The 23,173-nt window shown below is 50.2% G+C and overlaps 1 protein-coding gene across 2 annotated transcripts in view; it reads left to right on the forward strand.

The window, feature by feature from the left end:
• The window catches only part of MAP1B (microtubule associated protein 1B), a 112,535-nt gene that overhangs the window by 69,430 nt on the left and 19,932 nt on the right, over window positions 1–23,173 (forward strand). The window contains exons 1-3 of one of the 2 annotated variants that reach the window (XM_075541154.1): window positions 14,898–15,155; window positions 17,884–17,966; window positions 20,724–20,864. In XM_075541154.1, coding sequence (XP_075397269.1) covers window positions 20,733–20,864 — 132 coding nt within the window. In that variant the 5' untranslated portion in view covers window positions 14,898–15,155; window positions 17,884–17,966; window positions 20,724–20,732. Of the gene's footprint in view, window positions 1–14,897; window positions 15,156–17,883; window positions 17,967–20,723; window positions 20,865–23,173 lie in introns of those variants that run through there. The other variant, XM_075541153.1, reaches the window with a different exon arrangement.

Below are 23,173 nucleotides of genomic sequence, written 5' to 3' on the forward strand. Positions count from 1 at the left end.
TCTCTGAGTTTCAGTTGAGTCAGTAGCACTCCCTGCAGCTTTTTTGTGCCCCGTCTCACCTTTCCAGCTTCTCCAATGGCAGCCTCTCTCCGCCATGAATGGAGAGGGGTTTGCTGTGTCTTTCTGGGGAAGGATCCGATGCTGTTGCTTTCAGTTCTGCATACTCCAAGTCTGGGGCGCGTGTGTGTTATAGAGTCTGATTGGCGGCATTCTTCCTCAAGCTTGTTGGCATTTCGGTAGGGACCAAACCTTTTACACTGTGTTACTTGTGACGATGCAGAAAGTAATGCATGATGTGAGACCTGCCCTTACACACACACACACACACACACACACACACACACACACACAATGGCCTGTACTCCAAGAGCTTAAATGCATTAAAAATACCCGGCAGATGATAACGCAGGATAGGGGCCTAGACATTTCCCATTGTGTATGCTAACTGTATCGTGCAAAGCAGTTAATCACAGAACATTAAATCTAGGGACTGCTCAAGAGCAAGTTTCCTCAAACTCTCCAGTTTATCTTCCTTCCTTCAGAGGAACTCGTTTCTAAACTGGCACTTCAGTCCTTTTGAAAAGAAGGGACAGGAGAGTGGCACGAACTAGAATGCTTTGTAAGAGTCTCTCCTCCAGTCTTGCTTTGCTTCTCGTTCTCAGAAGGCATTTACCAGTGTCTTGAAATTGCCCCTCGCCACATTTGATCGGCCGGTGTCAGAAACAAAAACTCTGCTAGCTAAGTAAACATTGATCGAGTACCTGGCCCCCAGTATCTCCCTTTACTTACTGTTTCCTATGCCAAGTCTTCTTAAGTCTGAAGATGCAGGTAACCTCCCAGAGAAAGCCAATAGCATTCAACTTAAATTGTTGAAGCAACAAAGAAATCTTCAGCAAAAAGTGTGGTTTGGGGACATACTGAGAGTCACCATTGGAAGTGACTTAAAATCCAAATGAAATCCTCCTGAGGATTTTGCCCTAGTAGTTCCTTAAACCCTCAGACCATCACCAAACGCACTGCCATCAAGGCAACACCGACTCATAACCAGCCTACAGTGAGGAATAGAAATAAGCCTGTAACCCTCTCTGGGAGTAGAACGCCTCCTCTTTCTCCCTCGGCACCACTGGTGATTTTGAACTGCCGACCTTCCTGATTAGCAGCCCAACTCGTAACCTCTGGTAACCAGTGTGCCACCAGACTTGAATGACCAGAGGAAAAACGCAATACATGTGTGGGAAAAAGCTCCCAAGTGAATGTCATCACCTCTTGGCATTTTCATGGTTTGGGGAGTGCTAATCACGTAACGAGGAGCCCTGGTGGTATAGTGGTTACGTGTTAGGCTGTGATCCACATGGTCGGCAGTTCGAGACCACCAGCAGCTCTGAGGGAGAAAGACTGGGCTTTCTTTCTACTCCCTTAAACAGTTACTGTCAGGGAAACCCACGGGGGTCGTTATGAGTCAGAATTGACTCTATGGCAATGAGAATCACATAAAAACAAGCCCTGGTGGCACTTCGGGTTAAATATTGGCTGCCGCCCACAAGGTCAGCTGTTCAAGCCTAGCAGCCCCTCTGGGGAAGGTAGATGAGGCTCTCTGCTCCTGTCGTGATTACTGTGCCGTCTCAGAAACCCCGAGGAGCAGTTGTGCTCTGCCCTGTCTGGCGCCTGTCAGTTGGAATTGACCGGGGGCAGTGGGCTGTTAACCACATGAAGGATCAGAAGCTTGGCAGTGTTCCTTTTTCGTCATGTATGTAGGTTTCCCCCTCATGATGATAGAAGAGGGTATTTTTCAAAGCTGGATGGTAGATCGCCTGATCTCCTATAGACTGAATTCTACTGACTGAATCCCAATCTGTAGGACGATCCAGAAAGTGCTTTGGCATGGTCACTTACATCCCAACAGCGCCCTGTTTAAAACAACCTACAAGCACGTTTCGCCGCTGTCGAGGGAGGGCTGTGGGGTGGGGATGAATGCCGCCATGGCCAGCTGGCGCTGACTAGCCGGTTTGCTGACCCTTTAGTCTGGGTGGTGTACATTACTCCATCAGCGCTGCAGATTGCCATTTCACCTCATGGCATCTTTGCATAGTATGACTCATTGAGTTGAAGGCAGTAGATGAAATGGAAATGTTTAAAAGCCCAAGACCTGCACCCACACCTCTTGGTCTCAGTCCTGGTGCTGCTTTAACAGGGAGATGGTTCGATATAGGTGGGAGAGTCTGCTCTGCGTAGGGTGATCAAAAGAGAGTGTCACATAGAACAGCTGCTTTGGGGTTGATCCTGACTGACGGCCCCCGTGTGTGTTAGAGCTAGTTTTTTGTTTTTGTTTTTTCAAAAGCAGACTTCCAGGCCTTTCTTCCGAGGCACTTTGGGGGTAGATGGGAGCCTCTTACCTTTCAGTTAAGGGGAGTCATAACCATGCGTACCAACCACTTTGTATAAAGCTCCTTTGTGAGAAACATCTTGCTGCTGAAATACAGAGTTTGGAGTCTGTTGGGGGAGGGCGGGGAGGTGCAGAGTTTAACTGTAAAATGGTCTCTGATACATTTGTCCTGCCTGCTGTGCTTACAGCATCTCTAAAAATGCTCTCTCCTGCTACCGCCTGTGAGAGCACGTACAGGGAGTAGAGACGTGATGTTGGGCCCACGGACCACTCCGAACAGGAAAGTAAGGAGGAGTCAGGGCCCTGCCCGTTGTGCCTTTAGCCCTGGGCGAGGTCAGGAGGGACGGGGTGTACTTCTCTGGGCAGCCAAGCCTCCACCCATGATTTAACAGCACAGGCGCCACATGCAGTGGAAATATACTGGTGTTCTCTCACCTGCGTGTAAAAATCAGCCCTCTCCATCTCACTTTTAGTGAAAGGAGGCTGTCTATACATTTTTTAAAAATGAAAAAACCCAATCACCAGCCATTAGACCTTACATCGAGTGCTTTAAAAGAGATGACAACTTTACTCATGCTGCATTGGAGCCCAGGATTTGATTACCTACCCGCCTTGGCATTGCTTGTTACCCAGGGTGGCAGCTGAGAAGAGCCCAGGTGGCATAGTGACTAACACGCTGGGCAGCAACTGCGAGGCGGCGGTTCGAGACCAGCGACTGTGGGAGAAACCTGAGGCTCTTTACTCCCATGCAGAGTTACAGTTCTATCCCGTCCTGTTGGGTCGACGTGCATCAGAATCAACTCCAGGGCAGTGAGTCTGTTATGGTGGCAACGGAGGTACCACTCTGAGGTGTCTTCCACCTCTTCTTCTCAAGAGTCAGCTCCTTCCTGCTGGGTTCCAGGCTATCAGCTGCACTCCAGCTTGATGCCACCACATGGTGCCCTCGCTCATTCTACTCAAGGATTTGTTTTTTGTTTGCAGCCATGGAGTCGATGCCCCGTATGAGTGACAGAGTGTGATGTTATCCAGCCCTGTGCCATCTTAGAAATTGTTACAGTGTGTGAGCCCATTGTTGCCGCCTGTGCCCGTCCAGCTCACTGAGAGCCCAGCCCCATTTGATTTTGCCAGTCCCCCACTTGGCCAAATGGACTCTAAGGCCCTTTGTGAGCAGTTGGTCTTCCCTGATGACCTCTCCAAAGTCAGCAAGCTGAAGCCTACCACGCTTGCTCGTAAAAGAACATTGCGGTGGTTTTTCATCAGAAATTGATGTAGTGTAGTCATTATGCACTGGGCTGCTAACCACAAGGTCAGCAGTTTGAAACCACCAGCTTCTCAGGAGAAAGACCAGGTTCTGTAAGGAGTTACAGTCTCAGAAACTCACAGGTCTACGTCTTTCCTGCCCTATAGGGTCACCGTGAGTCGGGATCAACCCAATGGCAGTAAGTTTGGTTTGGGTTTTAGTTGAGAGTCCATCGGACAGTCAGTATTCTCTGCAAGCATCACAATTCAAAAGTAGGTCCTATCGACTGAGGGAACATAAGCACCTGCCATCATCTTCTGGCCCAACGCTCAGCGCTTCCTACGGGCTCAATGGTCAGTAGCTGCAATATGTCAAGTCAGCTGCTCGAAAACTCCTTGCTTTCCATCGCGTTTTCGGTAGCCAGGTTCCCCGAGACCTCATTTGATATTGGCTCTGGTTCTGAGGCTGAACAGTGATGACTTGGTTCTGGGCCCGGAGCAGGTGAAGGTGAAAGGTCAGCAGGCTTCCTGGATTTGATCAATGGCTGGAGTTTGACGGCAAATTAAATGTCAGATAAACTTGTCCAGTGATTGTGAAAATCAATAGATAGCGAGAAAAGTTGTCGGAGCCTTTAATTAGCTCATTGACTCCCAGGGGAAATAATTCCAGCCGTAGGCTCAGCCATTAGGAGAGCGAGGCATAAACAAGACACAACAAAAGCGAGGGCGCTGTTCAATATGGCTATCGCGTGTATGATGTTGTTCCCGCTCAGTCGAGGATCCGCGCCCTGCGCTGCCTCATACCCCAGGGAATAAGGGACCACAGTTCTGTGGGACTCATGTGGGAGGCTGCAAAAATGCAAGCCCCACCCCAACACCTCCTGAGTCCGAATTTCTGAGCACGACCTTGAGCGCCTGCATTTTCTTGAGCTGCTCAGGCCACTTGGGGAATGTTCGCTGTTGAGTACTGCTGATCTTTTCCCTCTGCCGGGCCCTCATTTCTCAGGCACCTAACAGAAAGCGCAGGGCTGCCTCGAGACTGCATACTGCATCACGGGGGCGGTGGCGGGGGCGAGGGGCAGCACTGAATTGGAAAACCAAGCAGGGATTACCATTGGTTTGTTTTTCGTGTCTCCTCCATCGTCCTCGAGGCAGAGGTGGTTCTGGGTTTGCATCAGGATGGGGGCTACAGTTCCAGGGAACCTCAGGGGTGAGGGGAAGTTCACAGAGAAGGTGGGGCACCTTCGCATCCCTGGGCTTTGGTTCCATCCCCTGCACTGGCTTTCCCCTGCATTTTCCCACCAGTTTTTCTAGTCACTGATGAGTCGATCTCGACTCTTGGCATGGGTGATATTCATGTGTCAGAGTATTACTGTGCTCCACAGATCTGTGGGGAGTAGATTACCAGGACTTTCTTCTGCGGCACCTCTGGGTGGACTTGAACCACTAACTATGTACCGCTCCCCTGGATGCTACTTGCCCTTTCATGGTGACATTCCCCAGTACTATGGTGGGTAAGCATTGGATTGCCAACCCCAAGGCTGGTTCAAACTCACCAGCGGATCCTTGGGAGAAAGATGAGACCAAATGGCCCTGTAAAGATTTAGAGTATTGAAAATCTCACGTAGCATTTCTCTGTACCCAAAGAGGCTCATTAGCAGTGGGCTTGGGGAGGAGTTAGTCCTGGCAAGAGGTACTGTGTTCAAAAAAGCATCAACTTAAATATGCTCATGCCTCCTGGGTCTCTGTCTCTGGCCTAACCACCTTCGCATCAGGTTCACACTCCTCCCTGCCTCTCTTTTTATTTATTTATTTCTTTGTTTATTTACCATATATACTCGTGTGTAAGCCAAGTTTTTCAGCACATTTTTAATGCCGTTTTTGTGGTAAAGTTAGAGGACTCGGCTGATACTCGGGTTGGCTTATACTCAAGTATATACAGTATTTATTATTTTTTTTTAAAATTCCTGCCTCCCTCTTAAAGCAAACCCCAGAGCCCTCAATGCACCCAAAGCAAACTCACTCTCACCTGTCTTCATTCCTGCCTTTTGAGATGATTTGTCTCCTAAGAGCCTGAGTGCTGAGCCACCTGGATGTCCATTAATGTGTGGCCCCTCTCTTCCCCCCCACTGCTGCTTGACGGCTCCGTGCCTGGCTTTCCTCACCTACAAAACAGGAACAGCGCCTGCCTCACGGGGTGCTGCCAAGGTTAATGAGATAATGCAGGCAGAGAATTAAGGCCAGTGCTTGGCCCGGGCATGCTGTGCAATCTATCTCAGCCACTTTTGTTATTCATTCCTTTATGAAATATTGATTGAGCTCTTCTGTGTGTCCGTTACTACTCTTAATTTGCCTTTCCCAAGCTGCCAGAACAACCAATTTCCCCAACAAACTCTCCGTCCCGCATCGGGTTAGCTTTGCCAGTCCCACGGTACTCTCGGTGTGCCATGTAAGGAAGCAGCCCTGGTTTGCCTGAACTACAGTCTAGTAGTCTGTTCAAGTCCTCCAGGCCCTACGTGGAGCACTGAGTGCTGCAGACGCTGAATGCGCTAGACTGCTAACTGAGAGGTGGGTGGTTTGAGTCCAACCAGGGGCTCTTCTGGAGATGTGTTTCTGGAAAACCCTGAGCACAGTTTGACTCTGTCAAGAATGGGAATCGCCTCGTTGGCAATCATCTGTCATAAGGGTCTCCAGTTCTTCTCTTAAGCTCCGGGTAGAATGTTCCTTCCTTTCCGCTGGGCTCATCACATTTAAAGGTAAAAGCAATTTCTTTCGTGTGGGTGGGGGACAGAAATAGCTTTCTTTGTCCACAACAAATTCTCTATAGAAAAGAGGGCACTTGGAAGTTTACCATGTCTTGGCTGTAGGAAGTCAGTTCGCAGACTCTTCGAACACTGTCAGGTGGGTGTGCAAGAGGGACTGCAGAGAAGAGTCTTTGTAAATAATGAACTGGACAGCTGCTGATCTCTGTGTTTAAGGAGGCCTGACAGGCACGGCATTGCCCTTCGCAGCTATTATTGCTAGGAACTGTTGTGTCGGCCTTGGCGTATAGTGACTCCATGCACCGCAGACTGAAACCCTTGCTGGTCCTGCACCATGTTGCAATCATTGTTACACTTGAGCCTGCTTGGTGCGGCCACCGGCCACCATGTCAATCCATTCCCTCAAGGCTCTGCCTCTCTTCCTTCGACTCTCGACCTAGCACGATGTTCTTCTCCGGGGACTCCTGCAAACAACCATGTCTAAGGTCTGTGACCTGAGGTCTTGCTGTCCTCGATTCTGAGGAGCATTCTACTGTATTTCTTACCAGACAGATTTGTTCCGCTTTTAGCAGTCTGTTCTATCTTCAATAGTCTTCGCCAACATCATAATTCAAATGCATTAATTCTTCAGTCTTCCTGATTCATTTCCAACCTTAACATCCATAGGCGATCATTGAAGGTATCATGGCTTGGATCAAGCGAGCCTTAACACTCGAATCGACCTTTTTGCACACTTCCCACAGGTGTTCTGCCCAATGCAGCGCATCGTTTGATTTCCCGAGTGCTGCTTCCAAGGGGATCGAATGTGGATTCAAGTGAGAGGAAACCCTGGACAGCCTCAAGCTTTTCTCCGTCTGCAGGGGTGTTGCGACGACTGTACTTTTCTCTGGGCTGCGGCGAAGGCTACAGTCTTTGACCTTCATCAGTCAGTGCTTTTTAAGTCCTCTTGGCTTTAAGCAAGCAAGGTGATGTCATCTGCTTATCCGATTGTGAATGTGTCTCCCTCCATCTCGATGCCACATTTTCTTCATATGGTCCAGTTTTGTTTTTTTGTGAAGTATTTGCCCAGTAGACAGATCAAATAAGTATGAATAAGCTCGACTTATTTAAATTTTTAAAATATATATTTCCGGTATCTCCTATTTACAGCGGACATTTTTTCTTCTCCTCTTAAAACAATAAAGTGAACATAATTATTTCAAGAGTGAGGTGGCCTGCAGGAGTGCACATCAGATATGAAGCAAAAGCAGAACCGACAATGTCTTTCCAACAGAACAGAGAGGGCGTTTCCAGGAATATAGAAGGGAGGGTGGGAGAGAACCGGCCCTGATTGCTGAGCAGAGACACAAAGAGGGAATTGGCCTTTGGGATGCGTGTGGGAGGCCGTGTGCCAGGCTGGGAGGGTGAGGGTCAGGGCAAGAGCAGGCGTTGGCTGACCGGTGCGCCCCCTCCCGCCCCCACTAGCCAGTGTGTTTACTTCTGACAGAGGGGAGTCTTGGCATCGTGGCTCGAATTCTTTATTTGTGATCTGCGTGGTCTGGTGGAATTCGCTACACCATGTTATTCTGTACCACCATGTTGTGTGTGAGGTCTTGGGTCGGGCATTTGACCTGAGATCTCTGGTCTGTGAACTGAAGAGAATCATAGTTACCCTACCATTTGCTAGGGGTGTCATGAGGGTTACATAAGGAAGAACTTGAAGCATAAAATGCTTATGCTTTGAAAACTCCAAAGCCCTGTACATATAAAAGGTTCCATGGCTGTAGTCCTATGATGGACTCTGTAAAGGTCAAAGAATCAGGGGCTACCAAATAGCCTCTTCCAAAAATTAGTCTTGTGTTAAGTTACTTTTGTTCCAGGACCTGGCTCCTTGTAGATGGTTCTCTAGCAGATATTAGGTGCTGCCAAGTGGGTTCTGATTGATGACTCCACCCACACCAGCACAAGACACTTTCGCATCCTCACAGTCGTGATTTTGAACCTGTAGTTGCAGCCACGGTGTTAGTCCGTGTCCTGGAGGCTCGTCCTCTCCTTTGCCCATCCTCTGCCGTACAATTGAAGCACGGGCTTCAAACTTGCGTGCCTGATTGGACTGCACTCTCGCCATGCTCCAAACCGTGTTTTCTGTTGCCCATGACACCCCAGCCTAGAAAGGGTTCTTTTCCAAGGCTCAAGCTGACTGTCTGCAAACTGGATGTTGTGAAAAGATGAATAAGGCAATGTTGGTATGTGTGGGCCTCTGGGAAATCCAGGGGGGCTCCACGCCTTCCCACCACGCTTCAGAGTCGTCATCCCCTGGGAGGGAAGGGGTGTCATTTCCTGGTAACCGTTGGCTTTCCTTTTTCTGGGTTGACGCCACTGGTCTTTGGGGAACCTGGTGATCAGGAGATACCGTCTCCCAGCACCTTTGTTTTGTGAGTCTCCACGGTGGAGCTGGGGCGATGGTGCCCTGCCTCATGATCACCTTTTCCCTCGGGTCTGAGGTGATCTCTTGTTCCAAGAAACAGCAGCCCTCAGCCCTTCTCCTGGATGCCCTCTGAGCCGTAACATTGGGGCATCTGGGAAGAGAGATGCCAATGGTGCTTCTCAGAAGCACTGCTACCAGGTAACCTACGTCCACCCCAGTCCTCCCTCCTGCCCCTTCTGTTTTTCCTGTGTAGAAATGTTGCAGTGGGGATAGAAGGAGGTTGATGGGATAGAAGGAGGCTGATGGGATAGAAGGAGGCTGATGGGATAGAAGGAGGCGGTAGAACCAGAAAAGACTCCAGAGAACAAGCCTTTGTGTGGCGTCCTTCCTTCCTGGTAACTTCTCCCCCTCTGGGGAGAGGGATCTAAGGAGGAGACATCTTCCATCAGGCGAGGCCTGGAGCCTGCTCTGTGCGCACCCAACATGAGCTACCCGGCCACAGAGGGCCCCTGTGAGAGCCCCGGAGCTGCTGGTGGCTCCCTTTCTGCTCTCCAGAAGGAAGAAGATTCATTCGAAGCATGGCTGACTCCAGCATCTTTGCACGCCTCCTGCCCCCAGCTCGCTCTTTCCAAATAGAGCACATTTTTGCTTTGTACGTACATTGACTCCTACGGAAAGGGGACCCAGAGGCTATTTCAAAATGAAAAGCTGCTATTAAAGGTGGTTGAAGAGCCCTAGTGTCAGGGTGGTGAAGCACTCAGCAGCTAACCACGTCTGTCTGCGGTTTCACCCCACCCGCCGCTCGTCATGAGAAAGAGGGGCCCTCTGCTTCCATGACACGGATGGCCTCGGAGACCCCTGGGGCTTCTCTACGGTCCTCTGGGGTCACTAGGGGTTCCAATGGCCACCATAACAATGGGTTGGGTTTGGGAGGAGGCCTGTTAGTAATTAATTTTTGTATTGAGCATTATTACCTTCATCCATCCAGCTGAACTTTGCCCTGGTGTGTGTGTATGTGATTTAAAAAAAAACATTTTATTAGGGACTCATTCAACTCTTATCAATTCATACATATATCAATTTTGTAAAGCACATCTGTACATTCTTTGCCCTCATCATTTTCAAAGCATTTGCTCTCCACTTAAGCCCTTTGCATCAAGTTCTCATTTTTCCCCTTCCCGCTGCACCCCCTCCCTCATGGGCCCTTGATAATTTATAAATTATTATTTTGTCATATATTGCCCTGTCCGGCATCTCTCTTCATCCCATTTTCTGTTGTCCGTCCCCCAGGGAGGAGGTCACATGTAGATCCTTGTAATTGGTTCCCTCTTTCCAACTCATTCACCCTCTGCCCTCCTAGTATCACCCCTCACAGCCCTGTTCCTGAAGGGGTCATCTGCCCTAGATAGGGATTTTGGTTTTTGAACACAGGGTTAGGGGTCATAGGTTTCTTCTCCAAAAAGCCACTTCATTGAAGAGCTAGAGTTAAGCACTCCTGGCTGGCATCCTGCCGCTCTTCTCCTCTTCTTGTTCCTCCCCGCCTGCCTGCTCCCCCCTGCCAGCCTTGCTTACTGAAAACGGGCTTCATCACAAGTCGCGTGGTCGCATGGCATTCTTCATCTCCCACACCGCCTTATTCTTGTAGTTAGGTGCCAGCATGTCCACTCCGACTTAGACCGACCCAGTGTCCAGCGGAAGGAAGCTCGGCCTGGTCCTGCGCCATGCTCGCTCTCAGGCAAATCGCCCCAGCAGGACTTCATCCCACATAGTCCCTTTCCAACTCCGGAGTCATCTCTTACCCACCCAACGATTTCTGCTTTCTCACATTGCAAGTGTTTCTAGTGCTGGGTCATCATAGCAAATGCCTTTTCAACAAAGAACTCGCTATGGTGTTCGCCTGGCCAGAGTGCTGGCAAAGCACTTGGTGCATGAAGGCAGGGGACCATCAGGTGTGGTGCTTCCCAAGACAGGGACACACTGAAGGGAGGAGGGTTTGACCCCGCCCAACTTGTAGTCTTGGTTACTGGTCCCTCTGTATCAATGCGTCAGGGCCTTCCTTGCCTCTGCCTTTTCGTGTTGAATAGAAATTGAAGACTTTCTTTACTGCGCACTGACCTATCCCAAATTTTGCTCAAAGTATTCACTTTCCCAGATAAAGTAGTTGATAAAAAGTTCTCAATTATGATCACTGGAAATGGAAATGAAATCTTCAAGTCACTTTGCATTATTGTCTCCTTAAAGATATTTACATCATGCAAAAAAAAGATATAAGTGTGTGTATGTATGTGTATATATGTGTATATGTATATATGTATGTATATATGTATATATATCATATTAAATGAAGGGGGAAGTGCAGAGTGGAGACCCAAGGCCCAAGTGTCGACCAATGGAGATCCCCTCATAGAGGGGTTTAGGAGAGGAGATGGGTTAATTAGGGTGTGAGGTAGTATCGATGAAGAACACAGCTTTCCCCCGGATCCTGGATGCTTCCTCCCCCCAACTACCATGATCTGAATTCTACCTTGCAGGGCTGGATAGGACAGAGGCTGTACACTGGTGCATACGAGGGTTGGAGGTACAGGGAATCCAGGGTGGATGATACCTTCAGGACCAAGGGTGTGAGGGACGATGCTGGGAGAGTGGAGGGTGAGTGGGTTGGAAAGGGGGAACTGATTACAAGGATCCACATGTGACCTCTTCCCTGGGAGAGGGACAGCAGAGAAGGGGGGAAGGGAGACTCCGGATAGGGCAAGATATGACAAAACAACGATGTATAAATTACCAAGGGCATATGAGGGAGGGGGGAATGGGGAGGGAGGAGGGGAAAAAAAAGAGGACCTGATGCAAGGGGCTTAAGTGGAGAGCAAATGCCTTGAGAATGATTGGGGCAGGGAATGTATGGATGTGCTTTATACAATTGATGTATGTATATGTATGGATTGTGGTAAGAGTTGTATGAGTCCCTAATAAAATGTAAAAGAAGAAAAGAGAAAAAAATGATTAGGGCAAAGACTGTACAGATGTGCTTTATACAATTGATGTATGTATATATATGAACTGTGAAAAGAATTGTATGAGCCCCAATAAATTGTTAAAATTAAAAAAAAAAGAAAATAAAGGGAACCGATGAAAATTAAAAAAAAAAGATATTTGTAATATTTTAGCAAGGCTAGCAGTAGTGCGGTAGTTATGCGTCAGGCTGCGATCTGCATGGTCAGCAGTTCAAAACCACCAGCAGCTTCCGAGGGAAAAAGGTGAGGCTTTCTACTCCCATAAACAGTTAGAGTCCTGGAAACCCACAGGGGGTCACGAGAAGTCAGCATGGACTAAGAGCTCCACCCCATCTCCTCATGGTTGCTGAGTGGGGTATGGACGTGGTCCTTGGTGCTAGCTGTTTCACTGAGACAGGGGTCTCTCTGGTCCCAGCGAGATGCTGCTGAAGTCTCTCCATTGAGGTGCCCAGGAGCCGATGTGTGGGGTGCATGTGAAAGCAGAGAAGGCTCTGAGCTGTGGGTGTGCTTCAGTGTGTCTGTGTCTGAGGGTGAGTGTGTGTATGTGTGACCGTCTGTGGGAAGTCTTATCTAACTACTCATCTTTGGGCAGAACCTGGCTTGTGGTGACCCACGTGCGCTGTCCGGGAAAGAACAGTGCTGCACTGGGTTTTCAGGCTGATTTGTTGCCAGTCGATCGCCAGCCTCCCAACTTCTCCATTGGAAGCGGAGTGCACTGTCCCGTGTACCACACCCAGGGACTCCGGACGCCAGAATAGAGGCCCCACCTGCATCTTAGACATCACAGGCATGGAAGTAACATGTTACAATTAAAAGAATAGTTTCATTAGCATATACCTCACGTGTCAGCCAATTTAATCCTTCAATCATATTAAGACGGATTGAGCCACCATCACCACAATCCATTTCAGAAGGTTTTCTTCCTGTTCTCATTGTTGTTTGCTCCCCATTTCCACCCCTCCCCCCTGCCTCTGCCCTGCCCCTGCGCAATTATCAGTCCAGTTCCTAGCTCTGCACATCTACCCATCCCGGATTTTATCTATAGAAAAGCAGACACAACACAGACAGGAAGCAAGCAAGCAAACAAAAACCCAACAATGACCAGACAAAACATTTAAAAAAAAAACACCTTAATTTAAAAAGGAGCAGAAAATATTAAAAATAGAAACAGCTTTAAAATGGGTCAAAAGGGAGATCCAATGACACGGTATGGTATTGTGACCTAACTACATCTGCCACGATGGACTTTGCAATGCCCTGTCTGATAGCAAGGCTGCACACATCCCCGGGGTATGGTCAGAGGAGATTCACTGCAGGCGTAAGCAAGGCGTGGACCCTGAGAGTGGACATGCGGGCATTCTCTGTCACCCGTAGGCTTCTGCAAACTGTTCACAATTTAAGCTCTGTTACCATTCCCTCCTCTGGATTTGGATTTTATTGTTTACAGTCCTGGGATCACACAGGCTGGTGTGCTTCTTCCATGTGGACTTAGTTGCCACCTCATTTAGATGGCTGCTTGTTTGAAGACAAGCCTTTAAGACCTCAGAAGCTGTTCCTTCTGGTAGCAGGGCACCACCTGGTTTCTTTACACGATGGTAGCATTTATTCTCAGGGGATTTCAAAACTATCTGGGTATAGTGAAACGAACCACAAAAATAATCCAGCCAGAAAAGACACATGGATTCCATTATTTTGCCAGCTATTAAGAAGAGACGAACACTCCAGCAATAACTGAAAAAAAAATCATGCTTTTCTTTGAATTTTAAGCATAGCACCTGGATCTCAAGAGTCAGAAGCAACTTGATGGAAGTGGGTGTGGGGAGAGTACAGAAAGGGCCATAGGCTGAGGACCTCATTGCTAGCTGGTGTTCTCAGAGCATCCTCTTTGGTTCTGTGGTGGCACTGACTCCTGTTTCTCTCATGCACACACACAAACCAGTTGCCCTGGAATGGATTTTGATCCCCTGTAAACCTTCCCCCACCTAGTTAAATTGTGCTCCAGACAGTTAATGTCTGTGATCTTTTGTAAATCAACCAGGGGGTCTTTCTGCTAAGGCACCCCTGAGTGGATTTGAACTGCCAACCTTTAGTTAACATCTGAGCGTTCAACCATTTGCGACACCAAGTTGTGTGAGGGGAACCATGGTATCTTCCCTCGTCTCACGTGAGTGCGATGAGCAAGGAAGACCTGAGAAGAACTGGTGTATTCGAAAGACCATGTTGTTGAGCAATGTAGACTATATCACAGGACGCTCACCGAAAGAACAAACAAATCTGCCTTGGAAGACGCACGGCCAGAATATGCCTTCTTAGAAGCTCGGATGATGAATGAGACTTCATCTCATATCCTTGGAACTGGTTGCCAGGAGGGACCAGGAACTGCAGGACATCATGCTTAGTAAATAAAGTGGGGGGGGGGGGGCGGAGAAGCCCCGCAGGGAATGGATTGGCTCAGTGGCTCCCAACAACAGGTTGGAAACAGCCAGGGCGGTTGAGGGCGCTCAGGATGGGCTGGGTTTCCTTGGCTTGTAGATGGGATCACTGTTGAGGTGGAACCAACTCAGCCGCTCTAACATCAACAACATATGAGGGAAGACCCCCCGGCCCCCCAAAGGCTTTTTCTTAACAGATGGATCCGGGCCATAGACATTTCATCACAAGCCCCCACCTCAGCTTCCCTCAGGCCAATGTGAGGGAAGTTCACTATTCACTGAGGCTGCTGAATGGTTCCCTTTTGAGGTGCAGAATGGAACCCCGAAAAATGGAAAGAGCAAATTGGTAAAGCTACGATGTGGGCAGAGAGGCTGGAAACATGTCGCCTCTCTTTCCTGGGAACGTCTCTTCGGAAGCAGTTGAATGAGACCTTCACAGCCCAGGGTGGTGGCCTCTCCTTCAGATGCCTGGCTCGCTGCCCGGTGTGAAACATTCCTCAAATATGCAACTCAGTGAGCGTCCCAACTGTCTGAGCCGAGCCGCCTGCTGCCTGCTGGGGGTGGGGGCACAGTGCTCAGGCCCTGGGGCGGCCAGATGCCTGGAAGCCCAGCCCAGCCTTGGTTATGTCATCCTGTGGAAGAATCTGGCCAGCAGACCGGCTGTGACAAGCGCCAAAGTGTGACTCTGTCTCTTTCGATCCCCTCCTTCAATTGAAATCAACTCCTAAAGAGCTTTGGTGCAGGAGCACCTCGGTCCTCAGGACCATGGCCCTCCAGGTTTTACCGAGGATGGATGAAAAGAAATGCATTAGCTGGTCCCTGGGCCGACAGCCAGGAGGCAGACAGCAGTCCTCCTAGGGCGTTTGTTTTGTTGGTGTCAGGGATGAAACTCACGGGGAAAGGAACCTCTCCGGGATGGTAAGAAGGCCGCAGGCGTCTTTGCTGGGGGGGCCTGGGAATGGGCATGTCGGGGATGGGGGTGGGACTCAAGTGTAGGGTGGCCAGCACTGCTGTGGCTTGGACACCCTGCAGGGAGACTCACGCAGGACGCCTCCTTTATGAGGAAGAGGCTCCATGGCTTTATCATCGGTTGGGGCGGGAGCCCGGCTTAAGACCCATGCTCTCAAGTCTGCTTCAGTGAATCTCTCCAAAATGTGGTCCCGCCCTGAGGTCATGCCTTGCCATTACGCTGCTGATATTTTGGGTGCTGGAAGAAGTCACATCAAAACTGGGTCCAAGGAAATAATTTGTCATTTTTCCTTGGTCACCAGCTTTGGCTTCATTTCGGCTCTGCTTTGCCTCCAGGATGTCCCTCAAGCCTTGGAGGCACGGTGGCCCCCGATGGTGGGGCCTGGACCGAGGGTGGCTTTCTGTGCTTTGCAGATTTTCTTTGATCATTTACCTCTCCTATTCAATTGTGTTGTGCTTTAACTTTCCAAGCACACCGTAGCCAAAAAGTATAACCAGCCAATCCCCAAAGAAGGGTGCACCAGATGACGGGCGTCGGCATTCATCACGAAAGAACTTTCTTTTCTGTGCCTTAGTTTCATTCCCACCCCACAAGCTCAGGGCTTCTTAGCTTGTTCCAAGTGTGGGGTTTGGGGCGTTTCTTCACATGTAGATATTTGCCGTGAAATAATTCTGCCCTCTCTTTTGTGGGGAGGTGGGCTAGTTCGTTGTGCATCGGGCTGCTCACCGCAAGGTCAGCCTGCAAAGCCATCAGCTGCTCAGAGGGAGAAAGGTGAGGCTTTCTGCTCCCAGAAAGCGGTCCAGGCCTGAAAACCCACAGGGACCCGACTCTCGTGGTCAGCATGGAGTTGTTCGCTTGCTTTTCCATAGATGGGTGCGTGTTCTGTAGCCCTTGTCTTTCTTCTGGTTTTTCTCTCCCGTGTTCTTCTTCGAATGCTTGCTGGTTCCCTCCTCCTTCAAGCACTTCTCTGGTGTAGTCCTGTGGACTTGGCCCCAGGCCCCACTTGGCATTCTATGCCCATAAATTCTCCCATTTTCTAAATCTTGTTCCCGGTGAGGAGCCGTCCCTCTGACACTGTGGGGAAGCCCTAAAGCAGGCAGCCTTCAGAGCCATGTGACTTGGTCCAAATCCTGATGGCTTATGAGTTGTGCGACCCTCTCCTCTACAATAGACTTCAGATCCTCAACAGTAAAAAAAAAAAAAAAAAACTCCAAAATTTAAACTCGCTGCCATTAAGTCAATTCTGACATGTGGTGAACCTATAACCTAGGGTAGAATTGCCCCTGTGGGTTTCTGAAACGGTAGCTCTTTATGAGAGTAGAAAGCCTCATCTTTCCCCTGTGGAGCAGCTGGTGGTTTTGAACTGCTAACCTCATGGCTGGCAATCCAATGCAGAATACACTGCAGCACCAGGGCTCCTTGGGCAGTCAAAGGGGAGACTAGTACCTCGGTCTTAGTGTATGTGACATTATGGGAACAATGCTTGACACACGGTGGTTTACTGTCACGATGAAGAGCTTGGGCTTGTCTCAGGTGGGTCTGTCTGGTACATAAGGACTGGCCGTTAGCTAAGGAGGCCCGGACAGTGGGTGAGACTCACGTGCTCATAGGGATGAAGGCAAGGACTCGAGCCGGTCGCAGTTTTTGTGGGACTTCTGGTCCTCCGTGATAGCCAGGATTAAATCCCTTAACCCAGCGGTGGGCCCTGGCGGGCGCATTCTCTCCTCTGGTACATTTCTTTTGGCCTTTGCCTGCCTTGGCGTCTGTTTCCTTTCCTCATGTTACCCCTCTCTCTGTCCTTCCAAGCAGCAGCCACCTCCTCTGCCACCCTTCTTACCCTGTGTTTGGGGGAGACAGCTCTCACCTCCACGCCCACAGGCAAGCAGAGCACCGGTCCACACCGGTCTGTCACCTCATTGTTAGGTTGCAGAGGGGGGGAGGGGTGTGTGTGTGTGTGTGTGTGTGGTGTAGTAATAGTAGTAGTAGTAGTAGTAGTAGTAGTAGCTCATTCAGACAGCTGAGCACCCCCCACCCCCAAGCTGGAGGTGTGGAACCACTACCCCCTTTAGACAGGCCCCCTCAGCCTGCACAGCACCTCGCGTTGCTGTGTGCTGTACACCTTGCTTGTCCATAGGGTAGGGGGAGGGGAACCTGGCTGCCCTGCCCAGTGGGAGAGCTGCTCCCCACTGCTCATTGCTTGCAGTCGCTCCACTCCGGGACATGCCAGTGAACTCATTAATGACTGGCCCCGCAGCCTGTAAGCCCGCCTCAGACAGCCGGTCTGGCCTTTGGGCTCCTTGTGAGCTGGGATTCCTCGGTGCCATTCATTTCACTACGAGGCGCTCCTAATTAATCTCAGCACAGTCCTCAGCCAAAGAAAGGCTGAGCTGGAGAAACATTCCCGATTACCATGAGAAAGGACGCGCCCAGCGCCCCTTCCAGCTTCCCTGCCCTCCGCCCCGCCCCCCGGGAAACCCGCCTTTCCCGCCTGGGCGTCCCTGCCATCCAGTCTGCACCCTGGGGCTCTGGGCCATTGCTGGAGGAAGCTGCGCGGTTGGGGATGCCGGTTGTGTTTCCCGGGATGATGCGGGCCAGCCCCCTCCGAGGCAGAGGCGCGGGGCGGCGCTGAGCCGGCCGAGCTAACCTCTCCTCCTGTGTGTGCTCTTGTGCCCGCAGGACAGAAGATCCTTCACCACCGCAGTGACGTCCTCGAGACCGTGGTCCTGATCAACCCCTCAGATGAAGCGGTCAGCACTGAGGTAGGCGGACCAGTTCTTTCTGTCCCGCACAGTCGCTGCGCCGCCGAGGCGGAGACAGACAGGCCGGGGTGGGGCACCGAGGGTGGGGAGGGTGGGGGACAGACAAGGGAAGTTCCCGTCCAGGAATGCGTCCCCCATCAGCACCACCCCACACTGGCCGCCCCAACCCACCGTGAACTTGACCAGCTCTCCTCCTTTGTCCTGGGGCACAGTGTACCACGCTGGCAGGAACTGCGATGTTTTGCCGAGGCAGGGGTTCCAGAATCCCGAGTATGAGGGGGCTGCAAAAAGTTCATGGGCGATAAAAAGTGCACATTTTTTTCCAAGAACTGTTTAAAGCGCCCTTTATATATGCGGGTGGGGGTGGTATTGGGGAGGGGCGCAGTAGGGGAAATTGACCGCAAGTTCTAAGGAAACACTGGGACCAGATTTAGAAATGAATGTCTTCTTTGATTGAGGGAGAAGGACAGGGCTTTCTGCTCCCCAGGGCTACAGAAACTCACTGGGCAGACCTACCCTGCCTGACAGGGTCACTAGGGGTCAGCATGGACTTGAGGGCAGAGAGTTAGTTGTGGTTTGCTTTGTTTGGTTTTGGCATCTTTGATGGAAGGTTTTTCTTGTCACCCGCTGGCAGGCAGGGTGGTAATGGGGTCAGGCAGTCAGGCACTTGGACCCTGGTGCCTGAGGCCTGGCTTCTTAATCCTAGGGGCCTCAAGCCCTGTCACTTACTGTCTCTTTGTCTCTGCTTCTATCTCTGTGACACAGAGACTCTAGCACTGCCCAGTTAGGGTCCCAGTGAATATTGTGATAAGCTACAAGTCCTTCCAAGGGAATGTAGCATGGAATAATTGAGGAATAAATACTTGTTGTTAGTTCACGTTGCTATGACCACCAGGTTACATTGTTGCCAGAGAGTAATTGGGTACTTCAAAATCACTTCAAGATAAGAGTTTAGCTAAAGATAGGAAACTCTGGTTACCTAGGCCTGGAATTAATACACGAATCTGTTGGTTTGCCAATCTCAAGGTCAGCAGTTCAAAACCACCAGCTTGCTCCGTGGGAGAAGGATGAAGCTTTTTACTCCCATAAAAAGTTTTTAAATTTTTATTTTAAAGAGTTTCACTCTCAGAAACCCAGAGGAGCATTCCTACCTTGTTCTTTAGGGTCCCTGTGTGTCAGAATGGACTTAGTGGCAGTGAACTTGAGGTTTTATTTGTTGTTTTTAGTTCATGACAGTTTTAGCATCTTTGACGTTGAGTTGCTTCTTGGACATTAAAACACCCAAAGACCCTGAGAGTTGGGGAGGGGGGTGTGCTTTCCTTACTTTGTGGCTCTTCTGCCCATGATTTGAGCATCTTTTTGGCGCTCACCTGTTTTGTTTTCTTTAAATAGAGATATAATTCACATCTCATAAAATCCGCACTTTTAAAGTGTGAAATTCGGTTGTATTTAGTATCTGCACAAAGCTGTGTAGCCATCATCGTTTTGTAATTGCAGGACATTTTTACAAATCTTTTACAAAAGACCGTTCCCCGTGGCTCACCCAGATCCTGGCAACCAGGACTATTTCTTGTGGCTCTAGTGCTGCTTGTCTCCTGCCTGCCTTCTCTCCCTGGGCATGGCGTTCTGAAGGTCCACCCGTGTTGCTGCCTGGCCCAGTACCTCATTCGTTTACATGCGAGCCCACTGCATGGCTGTGGGCATTCAGCTTGCGTCCAGTGTATCTTGTTTGGATCCCACTTCAGCCCACTTCCGGTCTGCAGGACGTCTTCGAGAAAGCCCTAGGGAGGACAGTCGGGCAGCAATGCTCTCTGTGACTAATGCAATCAGGAAGTAACGATAATCGAAACAGGCTGGAAGATTCGATGTATGTCTAGGCAGAGTGCCTGGAACAGCTGTGAAACTGGAAAGGGAAAGAGAAGGAATCTCTGCAAAGAATTCCATCTAGCTTGTAGAGCAGATGGGGCTGGTGGAGCAAGAAGGACTTAAGGCACCTGTGTTGCCGCGATGAGGCCGCAGGTTGCTGGGAGGAAGAGTCATGACCTGGTGATTTCTCTCCCCAGCTAAGTGTCTGTCACCACGCCTGGTATAGAGTGGTCGGTGCTGAACGGATTGGGGCAATGAAGGGCTAGCTTAGTGGTCCTGCATCTGCGGAAGGACAGGCTGGCTTCCTGCCACTCAAAGTTCACGGAAAGTTCTTTGGTGCAAACCACTGACAATATTCTCTATTGAAAAGCCTCCCATTCAGGGGTCGCCTTTGGTTTGCGTTACTTTCAGCTCCTTGTCCATCTCACCGAGGATCATGTCTGGGCCTGTGCTGTGTGCTCAGGCCATGACGTGGAAGGCCCAGGACCCTGGATGGGGGGAGAGCTAACTAGGGGACCCGTCTTGGAAACCTATCCTTCTGAAGCAGTTGGGGGCCTGGGCAGTGTGCTGTGACTCCTCCCGTCCCCACCCCACCCCACCCCCTGCTGCTGGTGGATACTTCTCAGGCGTGTGCAAGCTGAGGAGCCTGCTTCGACAGAGAGGAGGGGACTTCGGGGAGAGAGTCCGTGACGGCTGTTGCTGTGACTGTAGCAATCGTGGGGGAGGCCCGCAGTGCCGGTCATGGGCTCTGTCCAATGCCTTCTCCTCCAAGAGGAGTAAGAAGGCCTTGGAGGAGTGTATTTTCATGGGGAAGAGGTGTCACGTGCTGTCAGGTTTGTCCTGGCGGTGGCGTGGCCGTGGCTCACCCCCGCTCCCTGTACTTTGTTCCAGGTGCGCTTGATGATCACAGATGCTGCACGCCACAAGCTGCTCGTGCTGACAGGACAGTGCTTTGAAAACACCGGGGAGCTCATCCTCCAGTCTGGCTCCTTCTCCTTCCAGAACTTCATCGAGATTTTCACCGACCAAGAGGTGGGTTCCGCTCTAGGCACGCCTGGAGCCGTCCCCGTGCTTGGCTAGGGTTGCAGCTGAAGGGTGCTCTAGGCCAGCACTGGAGGGAGGCAGAGAAGAAGGGGGGAGAATGCCAACCTGCTGTGGGGGGAGCACAGATGTGTGATGGGAGGTTGTGTGGTTCAGGGACCCTATCACCAATTCCAACTCATTGCGCTTGTCTCTGATCAGCTGGGATGGTTCTCAGTGGATCCAAGACATAGATGGGCGGGTGGGGGGTGGCGCAGTCCACATTTTACAGATGGCAGAAATGTTGTCAGAGAAACTGGACGTGACAGACAGAAAGAAAACCCAAGTTTGTTTGTGTGTGTGTGTGTTAGACTTTTTGAGTAGGTAATACCTCAGTTCTTTGCTTTGCACAATGAAAGAATTAATGCCGAAATCTGTTTTGCAATCTAAGTGGGTTTTTATTAAGGATGGGACAAGTTTCAGGTGTTACAGTCTCAAGGGCTTCACAACTAGACATGAGCAACCTTGTGGAAAAGAGCACCCACCTATGCAGAACAGGGGCAGGTAGGGGTGGGGTGTTTCCAGTAACCGAGGGAGCAAAGGGCAAGAGGCTGCACAGGCCAGAGGGAACCACAGCTTGGGGGCAAAGGTATTGGTTGACCCCAATGGCTAGGTTGAGCCCACCTGGATGATGTCATGAGCCTGGGCCGAGTTTGGACCGCTCAGCTGAATCTCCTACCTGGCACAGGGGCTTGAGTGTGAGGATGCTGTTTGGGGTCTTGAAAGGTATCTAAGGGTGGTTTGATTTCCTTCCAACCTCCTCCTCTATTGGGGACCTTGGCAGGCATGGGAGGAACAAGCTCCTGTCCCAAAATCTAGCTGCTGAACAAACACTCCCCAGATGTCTCAGACTTTTGGTGGAATTCAATTGTTCTCATCTCTTACATGAAAGTTTCTTGGTCTCGTTGTACCTGATTTCTCCTTGGACCCCTGATGGTGCTGTGGGTTGAGCATTGGACTTCAAACCACTTTAGAATCACCTGGGATGCCTTAAAAAAACAAAAAAAAGCAGTGCTCAGGCCCAGTTCCAGTCCCAGCCCAATTGTAAATTGTACTCTTAGAGCCTCAAGGTTCTCTGGACCTACTGCCTTGAAGTCGGTGCTTGAATCTTTTTCAAGATGGTGTCCCAGGGCTCATGTTGTGCCCCAGCGCAGTGGGGCATTTGTCTGGTAGCTTGTGAGGTCACTGGCACTTCCAGCCCCTTGCCTGGAGGGAGGGCTGCAGAAGCTTAACTGGTCTGCTGGTAGGTTCAGCTCAGCCCTGAGCCCTGGGCTCATTGGTCAGCGCACTCACCTCCCTGCATTCCTGGGCCATTCTGCAATTAATGCCCAGTGCACCACTGACTTGTATTGCTCACAGCAAAGCCAAGCCAAGGACGGCAAACAGGAGGGTTTGTCATTGCCAGCATTTTGAATCAGGACATCTCACAGTTCATCCACCATATTGCAAATAATTATCCTATAATAAATTGGAACCATTAAGGCAAAGGGTAGTGAATATGACTGTTTGTGTCTTGTTAGCCAGTCCATGGAAGGCAAGTTTGAGCCCAGGAGTCTATATGTGTATCAATACTGTACCACTGACTACAGAAGAAAATGGAAAGGCTATAATTGGCCAAAGGATGTGAATTTCATGGGAAGGTTTGTAATCATTGAGGCAGGTTCTAAAGGACACACATCTTCACTATATTCAGGCAGGTTTCATTCAGACCAGAGATCATGTGCTATTCCCCACTCTGCTTCCCCAGCCACCCCCATGCCCATGCTTTGGAGCATGTAATGCTTGACATAGGTGGGAAAGGGAGCCGACTCTTTAGTGGCTTTCCCCCAACAGACAAGCTTAGGGATGTCAGTGATGGGGAAGAAGGAAGAGGGAACTTTGGGCAGAGTGGCTGTCTTCCTCCTGCCCCCACCAGAGAAACATCAGCCTTGGTCTGTTTTCTACATTGAGAGCTTGGAAGGAAGGGTGACTTGAAAATCCCTGGACTAGACCTGGCTCCCCACCCCTCCTGGAACCAGGAGTGCTTGTCAACTGCCTTGGAGGAAGTGCCAAGTACAGAATGTCTCAGCAACAAAGGAGTCCTAAAAGCTGCATCGTGTCCAGTTCTGTCCTTCCTTCAGTCTTTGTGGCAGACAGGTCACTTCTGAGCAACCAGAAGCACGCAACTTGGGGGGAGGGAGGGGGACAGCAGTGCATTTCTTTTAAAGAATAGCTAAAAATTTAAGGGACTGAAAATTAGACTGACCAGTGTATTTTGTGTG

This window comes from Tenrec ecaudatus, chromosome 2 (assembly GCF_050624435.1).
Source record: "Tenrec ecaudatus isolate mTenEca1 chromosome 2, mTenEca1.hap1, whole genome shotgun sequence".
Taxonomy (NCBI): Eukaryota; Metazoa; Chordata; class Mammalia; order Afrosoricida; family Tenrecidae; genus Tenrec; species Tenrec ecaudatus.